General features: G+C 40.6%; 1 protein-coding gene across 5 annotated transcripts in view; it reads left to right on the top strand.

Moving 5' to 3' along the window:
- Nucleotides 1-24369, top strand: part of FARS2 (phenylalanyl-tRNA synthetase 2, mitochondrial) — a 371424-nt gene that overhangs the window by 201382 nt on the left and 145673 nt on the right. For all 5 annotated transcript variants that reach the window (XM_037893197.2, XM_037893195.2, XM_043540163.1 and 2 more), the window contains one exon: nucleotides 21390-21550. In XM_037893197.2, coding sequence (XP_037749125.1) covers nucleotides 21390-21550 — 161 coding nt within the window. The remainder of the gene's footprint in view (nucleotides 1-21389; nucleotides 21551-24369) is intronic.

The following is a 24369-nucleotide window of genomic DNA, read 5'->3' as shown; positions in this document are numbered from 1 at the left end:
AACCTCTTGCTGCTTTAGATCATTTGATCTCTAGGGAGACTCTTCCATTATAACATAACATCCTACATTTTCACTTTGTTAATTCTAAAGTTGTGATCAAGAAAATGTTCTTCCTATTCTTAGTATAATAGTGACTTCCTAAAATATTAATGCTTTTATGAGTCCAAGTAGAGGACCTTTCCTTGCAGGAAATTTTAATATTACACAATAGTAGCAAATATATCCAAAATATAGTAAATAAACCGTCAGGATACATTTATCACAAAGTTTAAACAAGATTTTCTGATTCCACATTGCCATGCTCATCCACAGATTAGCCTGTCATTCTCCTTACACTCCATTCCCCCCGCTCCTGCCCAAAACAGATATCACTTATTTTTTTGAGAACCCACAACATAATGGGTTATAACAACATGTTTGTGCTTTTTTTTTTTCCAGAAAGGACTGTTCAACAGTATTCACTTTTCTTTATCCTTACACTAATATCTGGAATATAAAACCCATCTAGATTGATATTTTGCTTTTGTCTGGCTGCATGCAAAATCCTGCCTGATTTAATCAGTGTGAAGATCACAGTACCACCCGGTCTGGGGTTATCCGGGTTCCAAGGTAGCGGTATGCAATAGCTTTTCTTTATGTAGACTGGATCTTCTTTAAGAGTTAATTCTAAAAAGACACACATGTCTTTTTTTCCATATAAGTGATTGGACCCTCTCTCTTTTCCAGCTGGAATCCAGGTGTAACAGTGTTCATGACACACCCCTCTTCCTGGGGCCCGCTTGCTCTCCCCAGAAAGGCTCAGAGGCACTTCAGGGTTGTGCAACACCTGTGTCTTTATTTACTTAAGGTTGTCCCGCCACCAGTGTCCATCTACATACAAGCTTTACAGGCAGTCAGCCTCTAGCTCCCTCCCTGACTGACTGACTTCTCCCTTGCTACCCCTGCCTTCTGGCTCTCTCCCAGCCTTTATAACTCTTGGCTTCTCAGGCCAGCAGGTTTTGCCAATCCTCAGGCCGGTATCAGGCCTTTTCCATCAGCCCCAATCTGTTTCCCCTGATTGGAGCTGACTGGGCACGGGCTAATTAGGTGCTTTTGCACCAGCACCCTGGTACACCTAGGTATCCAAAGATTCCCAGAAAGGAGTTGGGTCTCTGGTATTTCTGTTTGACTTTCAGAAATCAGTATTTGCTACTTATTGATTTATACTTTCCAGTCACTTTTCAAGAACATAGATGTTGGAGTCCAGGTTGATGAGTTGCATAGACATATTTTTCCTGTTTGTCCTCACTGCTTGAGACAAAAGGTTGTGAGAGAGACAAGGTATATGAGGTAATATCTTTTATTGGACCATCTTCTGTTGGTGAGAGAGAGAGAAGCTTTTGAGATACACAGAGCTCTTTTTCGGGTCTGGGTTGTAGTTTATCTGATTTAGCATTTGTGATTTACCACAGAGATAAAGCAGCATAGTCTATTCCAGTGTCTTGACATTTTTGCAAGATTATCCTGCATTGCAGTCAAAAAAGATGGCTCTGGGCAGACTGCCTGCAGAGCGCTGGCTTGTGGAGCAGAATAGTTTTTTTGTTTTTATTCTGTTTTGGCATGTCACAGGGTCCCCACAGGCTTTCTCCCTCTTGAGCCTACGCCCTGTGTTTAGGCTGGTATAATAAAGAATCTTCCACGCCTTCTTTTGCTGGATCACCCAAGTGTCTTTATTTACAGTGTTCATACAGTTCCTAGATCCCCCAACAGCTAGTGCCCCACAGACCCTCCCCAGGGTCTCCCAGCTTTCAAGGCTTCCTTCTTTGGTAAAGAGACAGCAATACTACCCTCCTGTCTCCTCACAGGCTAGCCCCTCACTGAGGTATGCCCAGGGCTTTTATAGCTCTTTCATGCCTCAGCCCAGCTGTCAGCACTTAGCTCAGCATGTTCCTCTGAGCCAGCCCTCATTAGGGCTTGCAGCTGGGCTCCCTGCTGAATAGCTATGTCTCTACCCCTGGCCTTTTGGCTAGAGAGCAGGCTGCAGCCAACAGTTTGGCAGGGCCTTAAAGGGGTTTACCCCTGCCCTGCCACATGGCATTTTTAATTTTTGTATATTTTAAGTCTCAGGTATAACAGTTCTTCAGCTCTGAGTAATTGCAGGATCAGGACCTTAATAATTAAAGCAAATCACTCCATGTGGGTGGACCCCTGCACCTGCATGGAGCTCAGCTGGTCTCCACCTTGGTGCAGGGGTCTGGCTGACTAGTTCTCATTGCAGGACCAGGGGCTAGATTGGTAAAAATTGGATGGATTGTGAAACATAAGGCACCCTGTCTTGGAGCTTCTGTGAGATGTAGTCGCTCAAAACTGCATCTGCACCCCCTCCCACACAGTTTTAGAAAAAACATTTTACTAGACAATAAAAATAAAACATGCCATATTGGAAATAGACTGGTAATAGGTGAATGTGGTACACTTTTGTTTCGAGGTGTACTATCTTACACCATCTAGTTAAAAATGTGCTAAAACAGCAGAGTTATCACTCAGCTGAGCTTTAACATGACAGGTAGAAGACAACTATTTATTAAATACAATTTAATTACTACTTATTATATTTATAGGTCTTGAGATGTGCCTTAGTGACTCTCAGTCTCTTGAAGGTTGTAACTGCTTTTTGGATGGTCACTGAGCATCAGATGGCTTTAACTGGTACTCCTGAAATAATCAGACCCAGCTTTCTTTTCATGGGTACTATTTAACAAATAGAGCAATAGCATTATACCTTCCTTTCACTGGTAAAACTCACAGTAGTAAGGGAGAGTTTACTGCTGGTTCTCACAGGTACCTTCACAGATCATTACGAGTTTCTGGGGTGATTTACCTCTTTGTGCTTTATTGAATGCTTTTTCCTGTCTTACTTTTTATTAACCCTTTAAAACAATGTTGCAAAATAGTTAAGAAAATTTACCAGCCTGAGCAAATATAGTAGCACCCCTAAGCCATGATGATAATAGTATATTATACTTGACACAGCCAGAATATGCCAAACTGGGGTATTCCTCCTATCCTGTAACACCCTTTCTCCTCTGCTAGACTCCTAACACTGCTTTCTTTCTTGCCAACATATTTAGGCAAGTGGAGTTATTTTGTCATAGAGCATATGGAACATGGAGTTCTGATGATCTAGAGCCCCTTTTCCTGCTTTATTGGGGGTGGGGAGAAGCGAGGTGTGTTGGTTGGTTATTTGGCAGCCTGTTTTCTTTGAAGAGTTGCTGTGGGATTTTTTTCTAACCAAAAATCTCCTGATCTTTTATCACTAGTTCAGTACACCAGGATTTCTGTGCAGACAGTAATCAGTCATAATATTTAATGAGTGTGCAATGCTTAATATGCAGTTGTGAAAATCTACCATGCTTTCCTGCATGGCCTATGTTGATTTAAAGAGAGAAAAGATCAGTAAATTCAGATCTTCCAGTTAACCTTGTAGTTTTCTTACATTGGGATCTCTGTGTGATTCTGTGAATCTAGAGCTCAAAAATTTGGAAACATCAACATCTTACCCTGATTCAGAGGGAAAAAAAAAACTTTTTTAAGAGCAGTGCACTGGGAAGTCAGACTCCTATGTGCAGTCCTGCTTCTCTCCCTCACTCATTCTGTGACCTTGGGCAAATCAGTAACCTTTCTGTGCCTGAGTTTCCCCAGCTGCAAAATAGATATAATAAAGAGCTATTTACTTCATCTGAAGTGATCATCTGAATGCATTGTAAATATTGACTAAGGCTTTCTAAAACATACACAAAGAAATGAATAAATGAACTGGCAATTTTACTGAATTTAACATACTCACTGCACTATTAGACAAATATGTCCTCTGTAAAACAATGTAACATTTAGTCAAATCCTTTTGTCAGTGGAGATGGCCCTGTGGTGGGCTGGATTCTTATCTGATGTAAATTGGCGCGGCTCCATTGATGTTTGTGGAGGTAGAGCTATATATACCAGCTGACAATCTTCCCCAGTGTTTTACAGCTTTCCTTTCTCCTTTTAGTTCTCCTGCATTCTGTTTTCTCTCCTGTAATAACAGTAGTTCATTCTTTGTCTCATGCACAAGCACCAGTACAGTCCAGTAGTTACAAGAAGATTACAAGATTGTTTCATATCCAACTTCTTTATTTGAATCAAGGAACCTATTAGTTTGAATTATGGGGTGGGAGTGTGGGGGTGTTGGGGAGAAAGGTTGTATTACTCAGAACTTGTGCTTGTAGTTTTTTCCATTAAAGAAAGTAAATATTACCTTTAATTTAAATTAAATAACACATACATATTGGGGCAGAGTTCTTTTCTAGTAAAACCCTATCTATTTCTATTTGATTTTTGGGGGCCAAAATGAACATTTGCTGAAACTTAAAAAAAATCACTGCCATCCACATTCCAGCATCAAATATCTGTTTTATTGCAGCATAACAAATATGAAGCTTTAGGTCTGTCAGGCATGAACAAGCATCAAAGCAGATCTCATCAGTCTTGAGACTGCTGACTGGATGGATTAAATAAACATTGTAGATAAAGTACTTGTAGTAAATTCCTACCTACTGTGTGGGATAATTGCACAGATGTAACTTTATTTATCTAGTTTTGTTTTGATGATGGATATTTTAAGATGTTCATACAAAACAGGAAACAAAGGTAAAAGACATGCTTGATAACTGAGGAACTCTCTCATCATAATTGCATGTATTGCCACCGAGCCATTGGTGTGCAACATATCATAGGACCTGGAGAGGAAATTGAGAGGATGGTGAAGACTTGTTGGGTTAATAATACATGAATATCAAGTCAAACGTGTAACTCTATTGATTTGATTATATTTGCATCCTTAGAAATATGTAAACTGAAAAGCATGTTTATGGAAAATAAATTGAGAGGAACATAGCAATTTCTGTACCGGATTATACCAGTGGTCCATTTGGTGCATTGTTCTGTCCGATAATAGCGAGTAACAGGTGCTTCAGTGGAAAGTGTAAGAAACCCCATAATAGACAATGTGACAGATAGCTACAAAAGAGTGGTTGAAGGTAGATACATTGGTTCCAGGTTAAGCAGGTCCCTTTTCCCTGGGTAAAATAACAGGGACTATTCCAGAACACTAAGGAACTTTCTACAACTGATTAAGGCAGGCAGGCTAATTAGGACACCTGTAGCCAATTGGGAAGCTGCTAGAATTAATTAAGGCTAATCAGGACACCTTGACTCTCACTCCAGTTAGTGAGATGCACGCAAGGAGCTGAGAGAGAGAGAGGGCATGCGGCTGGAGGATTGAGGAGTACAAATGCTATCTGGCATCAGGAGGAAGGTCCTGTGGTGAGGATACAGAAGGTGTTGGGAGGAGGCCATGGGGAAGTAGCCCAGGGAGTTGTAGCTGTCACACAGGTGTTACACAAAACACTACAGACAGCTGTGATCCACAGGGCCCTGGGCTGGAACCCGGAGTAGAGGGTGGGCCCGGGTCCCCCCAACTCCCTATTGGATACAGGAAGAGTTGACTTGGACTGTGGGTCCCACCAGAGGGGAAGGTCCCTGGCCTGGCCCCCGACCCACTAGGTGGACCAGCAGAGACTGTGGGAATTGTTCTCCTTCCTTTTCCCCATGCTGGCCAGTGATGAGTTATCGGAATGAACGGCAGATGTGAGCCACGAAAGTGGCCAAACTGAGGGCTACTGTGAATCTCTGAGGCAAGCAAAATCCGCCAATAAGCGCAGGACCCACCAAGGTAGAGGAGGAACTTTGTCACAAGAAGTATGGAATAATCTGCTCGTAGGGGAAGCTTCTTCAAACCGTAAAGCATGAGGAGAGTTTACATCCCTTATACATATTTCTTATCTGAGGTAATTGTGGACGTTATTCATATATGTCTAGTTGTAGAGGTATAGAGTTATGGATAGCTATGCTTGTTTGAAACACCCACAGTGTATTTTGACAAAAATTAACTTTAAGGAATTGGGAATACCCATTCTGAGTTCTTAATTCTTTTATTCTCACAGTTTGTTGCAGCAAATTACTTACAAATAACTTCATTAGATGAAGTAATTTGAAACTATATAATTACAGTTTTATGCAAAGAGTGTATTAATGCAACATAATGGCTTAAAATTTTAATACCATAATTCCGGAAATTAAAAAGGTTTTCATAGTTGGATCACATTACATATGTGACATGCTTTATGTAGCATTTCTCAACACTGTTAATGCTGTTGTGCTGGTAGGGTATATGTGCAGTAAACATTGTTCGGGGAATATAAAAGTTAAATCTTGTGTTAACATTAATAAACCTAGGCTTTTGTAAAAGTGTGGTCTAGCAGTTAAAACATCAGTCTGGGAGTCAGGAGTTCTGGGATATATTCCTAACTCTAGGATTGATATGCTTTTGACTTTGGGCAAATTACTTGTGTGCCTCCATTTCACCATCTGCAAAATCAGGGTAATAATAATGTCTATATCACAACAGTGAGGCTAGATTCATTAAATGTTTCTATAATGTTGCTACCTCTGTATGTAAAAAAGAAAAAAACTAGTAATAACCTAATTTGTAAGGCTGTCAAGCGATTAAAAAATTAATTGTGATTAATTGCGTGATTAAAAAAATCTGTCGCGATTAATTGTGTGATTAATCGCACTGTTAATAATAGAATAGCATTTATTTAAATAGTTTTTTATATTTTCTACATTTTCAAATATTTTTATTTCAATTACAACACAGAATACAAAGTGTCCAATATTTACACTATAAAAAACAAAAGAAATAGTATTTTTCAATTCACCTAATACAGGTACCATAGTGCAATCTCTTTATCATAAAAGTTGAATTTACAAATGTAGAATTATGTACAAAAAATAACTTTTATTTTTGAATGCAATGTAAAACTTTAGAGCCTACAAATCCACTCAGTCCTACTTCGTTGTGAGTTTCTGTAGTGATTGCTGTCAACTCTCAAACAAGAATGGAAAAGAAGATGTAATTAAGAATTGTCTGGATGTTTTTTTAAAGTCTTCTTCTAATTATATTTCAGATAATAAGAGAGATGCAGTTTGATGATGAGAGTAAATCTTAAAAGGAACAATAACTCCTTTATTTAATGCTTAAAATAATTCCTAGTGGAAAATAGCATTTCATTAATTGTCATTACATAAGAATTACAGAACTACAGAGTTTGACTTCTTTTTGTCATTCATGTATTTAAGTGACAGTGGCATTATTTACTCTAAATTAAGTTCTATGCACAACAGCAGCAAATTAATTACCAACTATGTAGAAAGAAACAGAGAACTAGTAACTTATTTTGAGAAAGTAATCTTTTTGGTAAGGATGCTAAAATGCAATTTTTTTCTACTGAACAAGAGATTTTATTAATATATTCTTTCCTCACAAAGAACAAAAGCTGGATTGACTTGCCTGTTAATTTATTTAAATATTTTAGCAGTGAATTGAAATAGCCAATAAGGAAAGCCTTGACCTTTCACTTACATTGTATATACATTGAGAGTTTTTCCATTAAAAAACTCTTATTAAAAAGTAGTTAAGGTTCCAAAGTGAAGTACTCAAAAGTCACTAAATGCCAAATTTCGAGCTGCTTGTACAACCTTAATTAGCCCCCTTGTGTGTATGCATTAGGATGTACTCTTTGATGCATACATGGTCACATACTGTTTTTTCCACAGGACCCTTGCCTCATTCAGTGCATAGGATAGACATTGCTCCGTGAATAAGGCAGCTTTTCATTAGTCCATTTGTTTAGGAACTTATTCAAAGCCCACGGAAGTCAATCTGAGCTTTTCTATTGACTTCGCTAGGTTTTTATCAGGTGCCCGGTGTATGGGCCCAGTTTTGCCTCAGTCACTAGACACAGTCCAACTTCTTCTTTACTGTTCATCCTGTCTCATTCACCATCCAGCCTGTTCACTGAGTGAGGCAGGTATTCTGGGGAAAAATAGTAAGGACCAGATTCTGATACCCTTACTCACATTGAATGGTATCTTTCTCCCCGAAGAGACTGCGCTTATGGAATAAGGTACAATTCAACATGAGTATGGGTATTAAAATGTTGCCTTTTGTGGTCAGTACAGGCAGGGCTGGTAGCACTGTCTATTATTAAATCTGCCCAACACGTCCCATTATAAGATAGTGCTTTCAATTGCTTATAACTTAACTAAACTTTAACTATCTGAGCTGAAATTTTCTGTGCTGCATGTTTGCCTCAGGCTGAATTTTTCTGGAAATTTTCACCTGAAATGCTTGAGGTGTTTCCAATGGTGATGATAGAGGGGAGAAAATATATTGTTTTTCCCATGATAAAAAAAAATTCTGGTGACCTTTTCTTTGAAAAGCCCTAGCTCCCTGATGCTTTGGAGCAGGGACTTGAAATTTGGCGGCAAGAGGGGAGAGGTGTGGCCTCAGAATCAGCGAGATGCCTTTTACACACATCCCTGTGAAAATCCACACAAATTTGGCCAGTTTATAAGCGTTTGAAAATTCACAGCTCGCACATACTCATTTGTTGCAGAATTTGAAAAGTGTGTAATGAATGAAGTAGGAGATTGCAGGAACAGAAGGTCTCATGGTTAAAGCATTTGAATGCTGCCCTGGAGAACTGGATTCCATTCTTGTCTGTGCTACAGAGTTCCTGTGTGATTCTGGGTATATCACTGGGTATATCACTAATTGTGTGTTCCTCATTATCTGGGTGCCTGACTTGAAACTTGGGAATCTGATTTGCAGAAATTCAGCTGCAGCTGAAGTCACTGGAAGCTGCACTTTGAACACATTAAGTGATATATAGTGCTTAATACTCTGAAAAGTCAGGCCCTAGGCATCTCAAATTGGGAAGCCCAAATTAGTGGATACTTTTGACCTTAATATGTCTGTGCCTCAGTTCCCCATCTGTAAATGGGGATGATAATATCTCCTCATCGCACAAGGGTGTTGAAGAAATAAATTAATTAATATTTATGAATGACTCAGCTCATTAAGTGAGCACCATCCATCCTGTGCAGTGGATGAAGCAGGAGTCCTGTGGAAAAGATAGTATGTGATCATATAGTTAAATACTATATCATAATGCATAGACACAAAGAATGCATAGACACAAGGAAGCTTAATTAATATTGCATAGGCAGCCTTAATTCTGGCATTTCTTAACTTTTGAGAGTTTCACTTTTCAACCTTAATAATGTTTGTTTGATATAATTTTTTGTGTGTAATATAAATCAAAGTTTTATTGCAATACATATGAACAAGGTAGCAGACGTAAGATTGTTCAAGTAACATTAAATTTGACATTTCCAGAATTTTGATAGCTTCATGTTGCAACTTTTACATTCTTTTAATCTCTTTTTTATGGAATTTTCTGGGGATTTTTTTGTTTTGAAGAAAATAGATAAAATGTGTCTTGCATTGCTATTTTCTGAACAACAGAACAAGCCATCCTGCATGATATGTACACAAAATAGAATGAGGCAGGGTTCATATGGAACTGTCCTTTGGTACACAGTTTTTCAGATTACTGTGCGATAAAGTAAATCCTCCAGGAAGTGTAGAGATGCCACACTTTCTGTACACTCCTTATGCAGTCTTTGGATTTTCTGTGATGCTCTCCCTACTGGAGGCAGAAACAAAGCAGCCCAGGGCAGTCACAGGCTGCAACTACACAGAGTAGTAGTATGTTTGTTATAGGGTGACCAGGTGTCCGGTTTTCGACCGGAACACCCGGTTGAAAAGGGACCCTGGCGACTTCGGTCAGCACTGCCGACTGGGCCGTTAAAAGTCCCGTCGGCGATTCTGCGGCGCCAAGGCAGGCTAGTCCCTACCTGTGCTGGCTGGCACAGTGCTGTGCCCTGGAAGCAGCCAGCAGGTCCGGCTCCTAGGCAGGGGGCCATGGGGCTCCCCGCGCTGCCCCCACCCCGAGCACAGGAGTCCTGTGGAAAAGATAGTATGTGATCATGTAGTTAAATACTATATCATAATTCATAGACACCAGGAAGCTTAATTAGTATTGCATAGGCAGCCTTAATTCTGGCTTTTCTTAACTTTTGAGAGCAATATACAAGTAGTGGCAGGAAGATGTTAATAATATTTTGCATATATGTCAGGCCTTTTGTTCAAGGATCACAAAGCCCTTTATAAATATGTGCATTATTTTACAGAGTGGGGAAAGTGATGCACAGGCTGATCATGACTTTCCAAAGACCAACAATGAGTTTGTAGCAGAGTTGTGTATGGAGCCTGGAGTTTATTATTATTATTTATTTTATTACAGTGGTGACTAGGATTTCCAATCATGGACCACAATCTCACTATGCTAGGCGTTGTACAAATATAGAACCACAAGACGATACCTGCCCCAGACACCTGATAATCATCAGTAGCTTGCAACATCCAGTCCCCTGCTCTAACCCATATACCAAGTTGCCTCCAAATATATTGAACAAAATTTGCACTCATCATATATAACCTGTTTTACAGATTTTTTTTTAATTATTTCATTTTTAAAGAAAATCTCAATCACATGCAAAATAATATTCGGTGATGTGGTGTGTATATAAAGTGTTGCTTTTCAGTCTGTTAGCTACTTTGACATCCCACACCTAATTTAAGGGTAAAATACTAGCAGGTAATTGAATCAAAATGTGATGTTCTTTTGGACTCAGCCATTGCGCGGTATCTGTTTCTCTTTGAGAAAATCTAGAAAAGACCACCCTAGTAAAACACAGAACAGCCAGAATTAATGAGGGTGAAATTTTGCCAAGAAACTTGCATCTGGGCAATAAACTTGTTGGGAGTGAATTTGTCCAGCTGTAGTTTATACCCCTGATAAATTAGGTTTATAATTGAATTTCTGAACACTACAGTACCTCTCAGTCTCTCCAGTGTTGACAAAATGTTAGCAATGCAACAGGCACTCAACATACACATGCTGAAATAAAGCAACATCCAACCCCTTCGGCAAAATCTGGGGAAATAGATGGGCAATATGCTCGGAAGATTAGCAACTTTGGGTTTTGTCAGATGAGTGGAATTTGCTTCCCCCATGTCATCCACTGGGGATGTCCAACCCCCAGACATTCAACTCTAAGGCCTTAAAATTTGAGCATCTCAGCTGTTCATAACTTTAGCGTAAAATGCAAAGAGAGAGGCAATTTCTAAAGTAGCTGGGACATAGACCATGAAGGGCTTTGGGTTCAAAACCAATATCTTGAATTGCACATGAGAACTGAGTGGAAACTTTATCCAGATGATGGAGTTTGAGAAAGTTTAGTTTATGGCAGTGTTCATTTATATAAGTTAGAAAAGTTTCTGAGATTTGGGTAGAATCCTGGTCCTTATTGAAGTCAGTGAGAGTTTTGCCACTGACTTCAATGAGGCAGGGTTTCATCCTTGGACTTTAGAGAAGGTGGTTTGGGGAAAAAAGGGAGGAAGTGGATTCAGTTTAGGAATGTGGAAGATGGAAAAGATGAGAGGTTTGGGAAGGGAGAAATCAAGACATGGGAAAGGAAAAGGTAAAGAAGTGAAGGGGGATAAAAAGGAGAGATGATCAGGTGGAAGGGAGAAGGGAATTTTCTCTTCTTCCCATTCCTCCCGTCTTTTCCCCGTCTCTCTCCTTTTGCCATTACCTCTTCTCTCCTTTTCTGTTCTAGTTATCTATTTCTTCCTGCCCAAGAACGCATATAGAAGCAGGACCCCTTTCCCACTTGGCTATTTAGCCCAGTGAAATATTGACAAGTAAGTATAATATGTGTTAATTACTTATTAGAAGATAGTTAATAGGAGTGATTGTTTCCCTTGGGAGTTATTCTTAAATAGGCTCTCCATTTAGTGTGTACAAGGCTATTTTGATTATGGAACAAAAATAAACATAAATATTAAAAACTCAGTCAAAGGCTTTAAAGTTCTTTTACTGAGTTTTCAAGTGAAGCAAACAGAACAGATCAGTCTGACCCAGGAGACAAAGCTATGTTCTCAAAGCAGTTATTAGAAAATTATTCCAAATGTGAGTTTAAAAAGAACCCCAGATTTTTTTCCCCTCATAGGTAGGCATAATTGAATGTTTACTTCTCTTCTGGAGTTCCTGAAGAGTGGCTTATGTAGCATGAAGAGTATGAAAGACACATCCTTGTTTAAGGAGGTAATGTAAACTAGATCGCACTCAGGAGCCTGACACATCAATTTAAAGGAGATAGAAGATCATAGAATCATAGAATATCAGGGTTGGAAGGGACCTCAGGAGGTCATCTAGTCCAACCCCCTGCTCAAAGCAGGACCAATCCCCAATTAAATCATCCCAGCCAGGGCTTTATCAAGCCTGACCTTAAAAACTTCTAAGGAAGGAGATTCTACCACCTCCCTTGATAACGCATTCCAGTGTTTCACCACCCTCCTAGTGAAAAAGTTTTTCCTAATATCCAACCTAAACCTCCCCCACTGCAACTTGAGACCATTACTCCTTGTTCTGTCCTCTTCTACCACTGAGAATAGTCTAGAACCATCCTCTTTGGAACCACCTCTCAGGTAGTTGAAAGCAGCTATCAAATCCCCCCTCATTCTTCTCTTCTGCAGACTAAACAATCCCAGTTCCCTCAGCCTCTCCTCGTAAGTCATGTGTTCCAGACCCCTAATCATTTTTGTTGCCCTTTGCTGGACTCTCTCCAATTTATCAACATCCTTCTTGTAGTGCGGGGCCCAAAACTGGACACAGTACTCCAGATGAGGCCTCACCAATGTCGAATAGAGGGGAACGATCACGTCCCTCAATCTGCTGGCTATGCCCCTACTTATACATCCCAAAATGCCATTGGCCTTCTTGGCAACAAGGGCACACTGCTGACTCATATCCAGCTTCTCGTCCACTGTAATCCCCAGCTCCTTTTCTGCAGAACTGCTGCTTAGCTAGACAGTCCCACAGCCTGTAGCAGTGCATGGGATTCTTCCTTTCTAAGTGCAGAACTCTGCATGTGTCCTTGTTGAACCTCATCAGATTTCTTTTGGCCCAATCCTCCAATTTGTCTAGGTCCCTCTGTATCCTATCCCTGCCCTCCAGCGTATCTACCACTCCTCCTAGTTTAGTATCATCCGCAAATTTGCTGAGAGTGCAATCCACACCATCCTCCAGATCATTTATGAAGATATTGAACAAAACCGGCCCCAGGACCGACCCTTGGGGCACTTCACTTGATACCGGCTGCCAACTAGACATGGAGCCATTGATCACTACCCGTTGAGCCCGACAATCTAGCCAACTTTCTACCCACCTTATAGTGCATTCATCCAGCCCATACTTCTTTAACTTGCTGACAAGAATACTGTGGGAGACCGTGTCAAAAGCTTTGCTAAAGTCAAGAAACAATACATCCACTGCTTTCCCTTCATCCACAGAACCAGTAATCTCATCATAGAAGGCGATTAGATTAGTCAGGCATGACCTTCCCTTGGTGAATCCATGCTGACTGTTCCTGATCACTTTCCTCTCGTGTAAGTGCTTCAGGATTGATTCCTTAAGGACCTGCTCCATGATTTTTCCAGGGACTGAGGTGAGGCTGACTGGCCTGTAGTTCCCAGGATCCTCCTTCTTCCCTTTTTTAAAGATTGGTACTACATTAGCCTTTTTCCAGTCATCCGGGACTTCCGCTGTTCGCCACGAGTTTTCAAAGATAATGGCCAATGGCTCTACAATCACAGCCGCCAATTCCTTTAGCACTCTCGGATGCAACGCGTCCGGCCCCATGGACTTGTGCACGTCCAGTTTTTCTAAATAGTCCCTAACCATCTCTTTCTCCACAGGGGGCTGGCCACCTACTCCCCATGCTGTGATGCCCAGCGCAGCAGTCTGGGAGCTGACCTTGTTCGTGAAGACAGAGGCAAAAAAAGCATTGAGTACATTAGCTTTTTCCACATCCTCTGTCACTAGGTTGCCTCCCTCATTCAGTAAGGGGCCCATGCTTTCCTTGGCTTTCTTCTTGTTGCCAACATACCTGAAGAACCCTTCTTGTTACTCTTAACATCTCTTGCTAGCTGCAGCTCCAGGTGTGATTTGGCCCTCCTGATTTCATTCCTACATGCCCGAGCAATATTTTTATACTCTTCCCTGGTCATTTGTCCAATCTTCCACTTCTTGTAAGCTTCTTTTTTATGTTTAAGATCCGCAAGGATTTCACCATTAAGCCAAGCTGGTCCCCTGCCATATTTACTATTCTTTCGACACATCAGGATGGTTTGTCCCTGAAACCTCAATAGGGATTCCTTGAAATACAGCCAGCTCTCCTGGACTCCTTTCCCCTTCATGTTATTTCCCCAGGGGATGCTACCCATCAGTTCCCTGAGGGAGTCGAAGTCTGTTTTCCTGAAGTCCAGGGTCCGTATTCTGCTGCTTTCCTTTCTTCCCTATGTCAGGATCCTGAACTCAACCAACTCATGGTCACTGCCTCCCAGATTCCCATCCACTTTTGCTTCCCCCACTAATTCTTCCCAGTTTGTGAGCAGCAGGTCAAGAAAAGCTCCCCCCCCTAGTTGGCTCCTCTAGCACTTGCACCAGGAAATTGTCCGCTACATTTTCCAAAAACTTCCTGGATTGTCTATGCACTGCTGTAGTGCTCTCCCAGCAGATATCAGGAAGATTAAAGATAATATGAATAGTTCTGATTCTTGTTTCAGATGAAGAGATCAGTTCAGCAGAACTTTAATAAGTTTTTAGCATCAGTTGATTAACATTCTGTTCATCTGACCTCATTATGGAATGCTTTTCTAACCCTGTTCCTAGACGCATCTATATTAGACTGGCGACTTTTGCTGTGTTGGCATTTCCTTTATAGGACCCTTTGTCCCCAAACCATAATGGAGTTTTACCCATACCAGAAAACCATTTTTTTGAACACTAGATTAAAAATGATTTCTTTCTAACATGGGTTAAACATACTTTGTCTGATCACTGTGGCCCTTATTTAGAATATGGATCTTAGTCCATACTGACTAGCCAAACACTGTGTAACTCTGGTTTTCAGAAATCATTTTAAAACCAGTGCTTATTAACAATTCCTTAGGACATGTAAAATATGGACTCAGGTCTTTGTCTGAGGTGTTTCTAACTCAGCTGTAGAAATACATATCAGCATGCATGCAAGATTTCAGCCTGGAGAGGAGAGCTCTTTCTTTAAATTAAAGAGGAATTTGAGAAGAATCACCTTAACAGTTTTTATTCTCCTTAACGCTGTGTCTCCATCTGATCTACCCGAGTTGGTGCAGTTCTTCAGTGCCTGACCCCTGTGTAGTCCCTTATACCAGGGTAAATAGAGTGCAAGATTCTATCATTTGATTTGATTTTACACCCACTATTCAAAAGAAACACAATGAAGAATCAGGCCCTGAGCCTTTGGCTGAAATTGGAGCTTGAATGAGGATGACGGGCAGAGGGTCAATGCACATAAGACTGGAATAATGCTTATACATTCAGGGATGCAACCAGGAGAAATGGCAGAGAAGTATATCAGCCCTGTTGATTGAGGAAGTGTGTTTGTGATTTATCACTCATGTTCACAATTTGGAGGTTTTATTGGATCTTCATCTGCTACTAGGTAATAGCTGTAGCCAAGACTGTTTTTCCTCATCTATGCTAGGCAAGAAGAGTGCATCCTTTTCTTTCTAATTCCTACCTTGCATTTCTCACCTCAAGATTAGAGTACTGTGACATGGGGCTACACGTTAAGCAATGTTTCATGCAGAGAGCTCATTACACCTGTGTTCTGTAGTATTGTCTGGCTGTAGATTAGTTTCTGAGTGGAATTTAAGTCATAATAGTTGGGTCCTGACTACTTGAGAGTCCACATCTCTACCTGCAGTTTCAGTCAGTAAAGGTGATCAAGCTAACAGTCAATAACAATCTTTAAAGCGGGGGGAGGAGAGAGGTCTTTATTATCTCACTCCAATCCTTAGTCTGCCAGATTTGGATTCATTGATTTACAGCACATACTGTACCCAATCTGTTTTTCCACTCCTGGTACTGCTTCAACCTTAAAATAAGAGTTTAGTTCAGTGGTTCTTAACCTTTCTACCAATGTGGGCCGCACCCAATACTACCTGTATGGCCCTGAGGGGCTGGAGGTCTGTGCTGATTTGGTTGCAAGATGCAAACCACTGGTTTAGTTTCTCTCACCTCTTAGTAACTGCCCCTTCTCATAGTTCCAAGACTCAGTTTAGTTGTCTTGAATAAACTAATTCCTTACTGGCAATTTTACAGAAGTAATGGGGAAACTGTATAATAAAAGGCAGTGTGGGTATAAAAGTAAGCATGATTGAGATGCGTATGAGAGAATGTTAGCCTGATCCTAAAATTAAGTTACAAAGTAGAACTTAAAAATCTTAAGTGGTAGAAAAGTCCTTATCTCACCCACGGCTTTAAAGCTCTTTGTTTCCTTAGAAAAATGTATATCTCAATCCATAGCTGTAATAAAGGATTCAGTAGCTTTAACCCCTCGGCTTTGGCAGGTCAGGATATGTCTCTTAGCTAGAGTATAGCACCTTCTAGTTCATCCCAAAGAACATTAAATTATCTGTAGTTGTTTGGTACAGACATTGAGTGAGTAGAGAGTGTTAGAGTGGCCGAACAGTGTGATGGTAGTGGGCTAATGTCTGGAGAATGGTGTTCTATTAGTCATGTATTTTTCCTTAACTTATGATTTCTTTGGTGTTTGTGTCCACATGTTTGTGTTTGAAATACATTTGAGTAATCTTCATTCTATATTAACAAAGATTTGTAATGGAGAATTTCTTGGTGGCGTTTGAGTGGTTGTGGGGGGGATTTTTCCTTTAATATATATAATGTATTTATCTATGAGGACTGAGGACCCAGGATGGGAGACTGACCCTGGGGCCGGAGAGAAGGGCTGCTTTAAAACTGTGTGTATGGGGCAAAGAAACTTTCAATGATGCTCCACTGCTGAGTGGTCAGATCTTTTCACATGAAGCATCAAGAGCCTGGCAGCCTGAAAGCTTTGAGAGCCAGCTGGAGAAAGCTTGAACATCTGTTCAAGCTATCTCCATTGGCTTGTGACATTTTAAACAGAGACGCTATGATTGCTACCCCGGTTCCCTTAAACCTGCTGCCTGACCAGATTCACTCGTGAGCCCTCAGCTTGTCTCCATCCCAGCTTTAAGTCTGTGGCAGTCACTTCCAGCTTCCTCATCACTTTCTCTTGCCCACTTGCCCCAAGCAGTTAATTTCTTGTTAGTATAGGTGTTTAATTTTTATTCATGTACATTTTATATGTATAAATTCTGTAGTGATAACTGTTGTACTTTCATGAAATATGTGTGTTTAAAAATGTATATGCTTTGATCCTGATTCAAGCACTTAAGTATGTACTTTAAGCACCTTAGAAATCCCGTTCAGCAAGCATTTAAGAATATGCTCTAGTCCCTGTGACTGCACTGGGACTATTCATATGCTTAATGTTAAGCACATGCTTGAATGTTTTGCTGCCTAGGGGCCTTATAATTTACAAGCAGAAAACAAGACAGCAGGGAAGGGACACAGCAGGAGGGGTGTGTTCTGAGGGTGCCATAGGGATTTGACAAGTTCAAGTAGGGTAGCCAGCTGAGGAGTACCTTGTTACGTATGCCTCCTAAAATTCAGAAAGTCTTCAGGAGAGCAGTTTCCCTCCTGTGGGCTTCCTAGTGTTCAGGAGACCCGAAAGACAAGTTCTTGGAGCAGGTACTTATGGATAGGACAGCCACTGAAGTGCTGAGCTTGCAAGGTAGTTGCTTCGACGAAGAATCCTTTCTCATTTGGCTACCATATGCACATACTGCAGAAATATGCAGTGGCACCCACTCCATCTAAAAAATAAATAACTGACATGAAATACACTGTATTTTTACAGTAAATTAATTTGTCAAATAATATTACGTTAAACTTTGCAGAATAAACAGAAATGGTTGTTATTAAATTGTTCATAACTCAAAATATGCACATTAGTAATATTTTAAAACAGTCTAGATCAAGACCTTCTTCTCCTAAAATTTTACATATCAAAAAACATACACAGTCATCAGTTCCATTTGTCATCAGATTAATTTGTCACCTTTGTTAGTTCTGTCTGCTCAAATGAGCAGTAGTGAAATATCAGAGGGGTAGCCGTCTTAGTCTGGATCTGTAAAAGCAGCAAAGAGTCCTGTGGCACCTTATAGACTAACAGACGTATTGGAGCATAAGCTTTCGTGGGTGAATACCACTTCGTCAGAGGTATGTAGTGGAAATTTCCAGAGGCAGGTATAAATATGCAAGCAAGAATCAGGCTAGGGATAACGAGGTTAGTTCAATCAGGGAGGATGAGGCCCTCTTCTAGCAGTTGAGGTGTGAACACCAAGGGAGGAGAAACTGCTTTTGTAGTTGGCTAGCCATTCACAGTCTTTGTTTAATCCTGAGCTGATGGTATCAAATTTCTAAATGAACTGAAGCTCAGCAGTTTCTCTTTGAAGTCTGGTCCTGAAGTTTTTTTGCTGCAGGATGGCTACCTTTAAATCTGCTGTTGTGTCTCCAGGGAGATTGAAGTGTTCTCCTTCAGGTTTTTGTATATTGCCATTCCTAATATCTGATTTGTGTCCATTTATCCTTTTATGTAGGGACTGTCCAGTTTGGCCGATGTACACAGCAGAGGGGCATTGCTGGCACATGATGGCGTATATTACATTGGTAGACGTGCAGGTGAATGAACCAGTAATGGTGTGGCTGATCTGATTAGGTCCTGTGATGGTGTCGCTGGTGTAGATATGTGGGCAGAGTTGGCATCGAGGTTGTTTGCATGGATTGGTTAGTGAAATAGTTAACATTGTTGGCATTTAAATTGGCGTCTTTAGGTTTCAGAGTTATCTCCTCTATTGAGACAAGCAGTGGCAGTTCATACCTTTCAGAGCTATTGCCTCAGGCAGTCTATTTCTGTTTTTATTATGTATTAAGTAGTGCTCTGAGGGTAAATCAGGGCCCCGTTGTGCTAGGCACTGTACAATGATATGGTGTAAAATCCTGGCCTTTTTGAAGTCAGTGGGAGTTTTGTCATTGACTTGAGTATGGCTGGGGTTCTACCTGTGATCCCTGACCTAAAAAGTTTATCATCTAAGGAGGCAAGTGACAAGACAGCAAAGGGATACAGTTCAGGAAGACCACACTGTAACACTGATTTGCCTTTGGTTCATCTTTTCTTCACATCTGTAAGGACTACAAACATAATTATTTTTAAATGAACGCTTGGATTCTGGAACGTCCATATGCTGAGAGAGTAGATTATACAAATTTCTCAGTTTTTAAATACTTATACCTTTTAAACTAATCAACAGTCTTACATGAAAATTCTCCAAAAATTCATTCTACACTAAAAGAATAACTGCTTTAAATTTGGGGAGGGCACATTATCATGTTCAAAGCAGAGAAGCTAAGCACAAAGCCCAGTGCAACTTTATGGAGTCGCTATTGTGTCTTCGTAATTAACACAGTCGTCTGTAGTGGCTTCCAAATGACTTAGCAGCAGCCTTTGCTTTCAGTTTCCTTTATTTTTTCAGTATGAGTTTAAAAAAACAAAGTCATTTGGTGACATTTATGTCTTTTTGTGTCTGCCCTTTATATGATCTAAAAATTGGGGTAACCAAACTTGCAAAATACACCCTTTTTAGTGTGACGTATATGCAGAGACTGTTTCTTATCTTGTCTGCTTTCAAAAATCCTGAATGTGTACTTCACTCTATACCCTAAGAAGGATAGTGCAGGGTATTTACAGTTCTGACTCTATGGATCAGGGGTAATCAATTATTTTTTGCCAAGGTCCCGATTTCTTTGTCAAGTTATTGCCTCCAGAGAGAATAATAAAAAACCCAATAATAATGGTAATAAGTAAATAAAAAGATGTTGCGATCCGTTCAAAAGTGTCTGGCGGTCCAGATTTGGCCCACAGTCTGCCTATTGACTATCCCTGCTATGGATTATTCTTTATAAAGTGGATTAACCTCCCACTGCAATTGTCTGGAAAGTGCAATGTGAGCCAGTTGTTAAATAAAGCGCACAGGAATCCTGCTGAGGGACTCAGTATTCTAAGTAACATAAGGAGGTTCAGGTTAATTAAATAAATCAAAACAATGACTATGCTTCTTTTCTAATTCTTGTTATGTCTGCCCTCAAAAATCTAGGACTATGTGATGTTCCTCTTCTGCACTAATGGGTACAGTGCATCTCTAGGCGGTAGCAATTACCCTAATTACAAGAGGGCTCCCATGGGCTCCCTGTTGGAGTTTTCTTCCATGGATGGTAACAAAGATAGAAATCAGGAAACAGAATTCTATGACCAGCTTCCTCTGTGAACTGGGGCACATTTCTTAGGTCAAGGTTTTCAAAAACAGAAGCTTAAATACACATTTAGGCAATTGCTTGATTGTTTACAAGGCTGACCTTCACTGGGAGCTGTTGGGAACTTAGCACGGTTGAAAATCAGGCAGCTGTCTATATGTGGATTTTGGAGTCTAACTTTAGGCTCCGTTTTTTAAAAAAATTACTCTAATATCTTTGTGCCTCAATTTACGCTACTGTAAATAATGAAGATAAGAATATTCACCTTCTTGACAGGGGTCTTGTGTCATGAACATCTGTAAAGATCTGTGAGATCCTCACATACAGAGTGCTATATAAGTACAAAGAATTATTAATTATTATTTAACTGCTACAGTAATAGAACCTTGCTTATCTGGGAGTAACAGCTTTCTCCAGGTGTAAAAGCCTCTGCTGTTCTGAGAGCTGTCTGGGTAGAGGTGTTGTTATTAACATTAGCAGCGTCCTAAATCTGTTTGTTCTGCAAAGTATGCATACAGTTGGTGGTCTGAATTGATCTTACTGTCACCTTGAAAGGGACAGTTTCGATCCTCCCAAATGCTAGTGACAGTGTTAACTGTGCACTGGCCTGGCCTATCAGCCCAACTAAAATGCTTTGGATTGTAAACTAATTTTTCTATGTGTTATACAGCATAATTGAATAAAATGTTAAGTGTTTAACCTATAAGCACAATAGAGAAGTAATGTAAAGGAAGGCAATATACAGTGCTGCTAATTGTGTCTTCAAAGTCTAACTGCAGCCAGAAAGCCATGTGAGCAAGACTTCCTGGTCACTAGCCTTGCTTACTTTTGAACTCGGTCATGCTTCCTCGATCACATTTGCCACTGACTTTGATGGGATGAGGATCAGGCTTTAGCTCCATCATCTGACAATTACTTGCAGACTTTTTTCCTTTCATGCTTCTTTAGCATCTTCCTTGGGAAAGAGAGGGGCATTGTATTAGCAATTTTTCATGTGCCACATTTAAGCCCTTGGATTTTTATCTTTGTTTATTGCAGCTGGTGCTGAGGAGAAAATTGGCTGGGCATTTGGCCTGGGATTAGAGAGGCTGGCCATGATCCTCTATGATATCCCTGACATTCGCCTGTTCTGGAGTGAAGACGAACGCTTCCTGAAACAGTTTAGTGTGCCTCACATTGACCAAAAAGTGCATTTTCAGGTAATATTAATTATATATATATATATAGTGACAAAGTTCCTCCTCTACCTTGGTGGGTCTCACGCTTATTGGCGGATTTGCTCGCCTTGGAGCTTCACGGCAGCCCTCAGTTTGGCCGTTTTCGTGAACCCACAGTCCAGGTCAACTCCTCCTGTGTCTGACCAGAAGTTGGGAGGTTTGGGGGGAACCCGGGCCCGCCCTCTACTCCGGGTTCCAGCCCAGGGCCCTGTGGAATGCAGCTGTCTAGAGTGCCTCCTGGAACAGCTGTGCGACAGCTACAACTCCCTGGGCTACTTCCCCATGGCCTCCTCCCACCCCTTCTTTATTCTCACCCTCAGGCCTTCCTCCTGGTGTCTGATAATGCTTGTACTCCTCAGTCCTCCAACAGTCCGCGTTCTCACTCTCAGCTCCTAGTACCTTTTGCTCCCAGCTCCTCACACACGCACCACAAACTGAAGTGAGCTCCTTTTTAAACCCAGGTGCCCTGATTAGCCTGCCTTAATTGATTCTAGCAGCTTCTTGATTGGCTGCAGGTGTTCTAATCAGCCTGTTTTAATTGTCTCCAGAAGGTTCCTGATTGTTCTGGAACCTTCCTGTTACCTTACCGAGGGAAAAGGGATCTACTTAACCTGGGGCTAATATATCTGCCTTCTATTACTCTCCTGTAGCCATCTGGCCCAACCCTTTCACAATATATAATTTTCTCTCTGTAGGAGGGTTTGGTCATTACCAGAGGAGAAGAGATGTTAAATAACCAAAATTGTGTTCAACGGTAAAATGCAATTTAAAATCATAATAAAATTTCAGCTGCTGTGGCAAAATCCTGTCATTACCATAAATTTATATCAATAGTGGAACATTTTTATTGAGCTCTGGATATTCAGAAAATCATCTCTGTTCAAAACAGCACTGAAGCACATGCTTACATGTTTTTCCTGGATAGGGATGGAGTCAAGAATGTGCTTAAGTGATTTCCTGAATGAGGGCTGTAATTCTGTGATACTTTGAATGGAAGCTGCCTCTGAAAATACTGTAATAAATTCCCAAATCCCTGCTTGGTGTTACAGCCACATTATGCACATACAAGTCACTGGGAGTTGCTTGGCAAACCTTCCACAAAACAGTTTGGAAATGTGACCTGCTATCTTCAATCTGTATGTGGGTATAGCTTGTAATGATACTTAACAAGCACAAGTTTCCTTTGCCCCAATGCATCAGCAGCATTTTCCTCCAGCCTCTTCTATGAGTGAGTTGCAAGCTGGGGTTTCAGCAGCACTTTTGTAGTAACTCTACCATCAAAACCCTCCTAAACCCTCCTTCTGTAGCTGACCGAGTGCCACACTCATTTCAGTAGTACAGCAGCTGAACATGAATTGATTGAAAGGCAGTGCTGCATTCAGAGTATACTTTACCATTGGCATAGGGAGGGTCAAGGCAACTGGCATCATGCTTCAGTGGAAGGGGTTACTGAAAGTTAGAATAGCTACTGAAATTTTACCCGGTGTCTCTGTAGGAGAAATTGGATAATAATTGTAGCAGTACTATGTCAAGGTGGGAGAGGTGGACTTTAAACACTGGTGTCTTTACTATTCCTCTCACTTAATTTGTGAACCAACTTGGTTTTTTTTTTTATTATTTGAAACTAAATATAATATGAAAAGAAAAATTACGATAAACCTGAATCAGCTGTTGAAACAGCTCTCACTTTGGTACAATAACCCATCAATGAAGATGCATTGGCATATAAGATTGGGGAAAGTCGTCCACAATTCTCCCGTGAAATACTGTAAAAAGGACCTACACAAGAGCAAACCTAAATATTCCAGTATGTTCCCAAAGCTCAAACTCCAGCTGGAGGTTTGAAACACCCAGACATTCATTCAAATACAGTACACATACTTACAACTCCAACTTTCCAGGAAGCAGCAGCCAGTCAAAGCAAGCCAAGAAAATGACTGACAGAACTCAGTCAAAGCTGAAAAGCCTGGTAGAAAAAATGACTATTTTCTTCTCTTAATGTTATTGTGGATGTGAGGCTCCAGATGATGAAATTTATCTTATCTAATCTAATCTATTTTAGAATTTTATGCTGTCACCCATCACTGTTGTATCTGAGCACCTTCCATGCCTAATCATTAGCAATAGGAAGTCCCTGTTGAACTTCATGAGTCTTTGATACCTCTCCTTTCATAGGGTCAAAACTCTGCTTGGGGTAGGGTTTTCCTTTGGGGAGGGCAGCTGCTAGGAGTTTAGGAATAAAAGGAGTGTTTGAATTGAGTGTGACACATATGGCTGAAAGGTTTCAGAGTAGCAGCCGAGTTAGTCTGTATTCGCAAAAAGAAAAGGAGTACTAGTGGCACCTTAGAGACTAACCAATTTATTTGAGCATAAGTTTTCGTGAGCTACAGCTCACTTCATCGGATGCATTCAGTGGAAAATACAGTGAGGAGATTTATATACACACAGAACATGAAAAAATCGGTGTTATCATACACACTGTAAGGAGAGTGATCACTTAAGATGAGCTATTACCAGCAGGAGAGCAGGGGGGAGAAAACCTTTTGTAGTGATAATCTAGGTGGGCAGCTTCTCAAAGAGGAAGGCCTTGCAATGTTTCCTAAGGGTAGACTCTGGATTTGCCTGATTTCCTCTGTAGCTTGTCACATAGCATTCAGTTTAATTCAGATCTGCATCGTGCTTATGCAGACGTTAAAATGACAAAATAAAGTTTTTTGAGAGTTTTGAATTTCATTACAAGTGTTTTACCTTTCCTTGACCAGATTTAATAGCAGCTCTTCTTGCACCATCATTAAATGAAG

The sequence above is a fragment of the Chelonia mydas genome, chromosome 2 (genome assembly GCF_015237465.2).
Source record: "Chelonia mydas isolate rCheMyd1 chromosome 2, rCheMyd1.pri.v2, whole genome shotgun sequence".
NCBI classification, from domain to species: Eukaryota; Metazoa; Chordata; order Testudines; family Cheloniidae; genus Chelonia; species Chelonia mydas.
The sequence above is the reverse complement of the archived record's forward strand: the minus strand, read 5'-3'. Positions and strand labels throughout refer to the sequence as shown.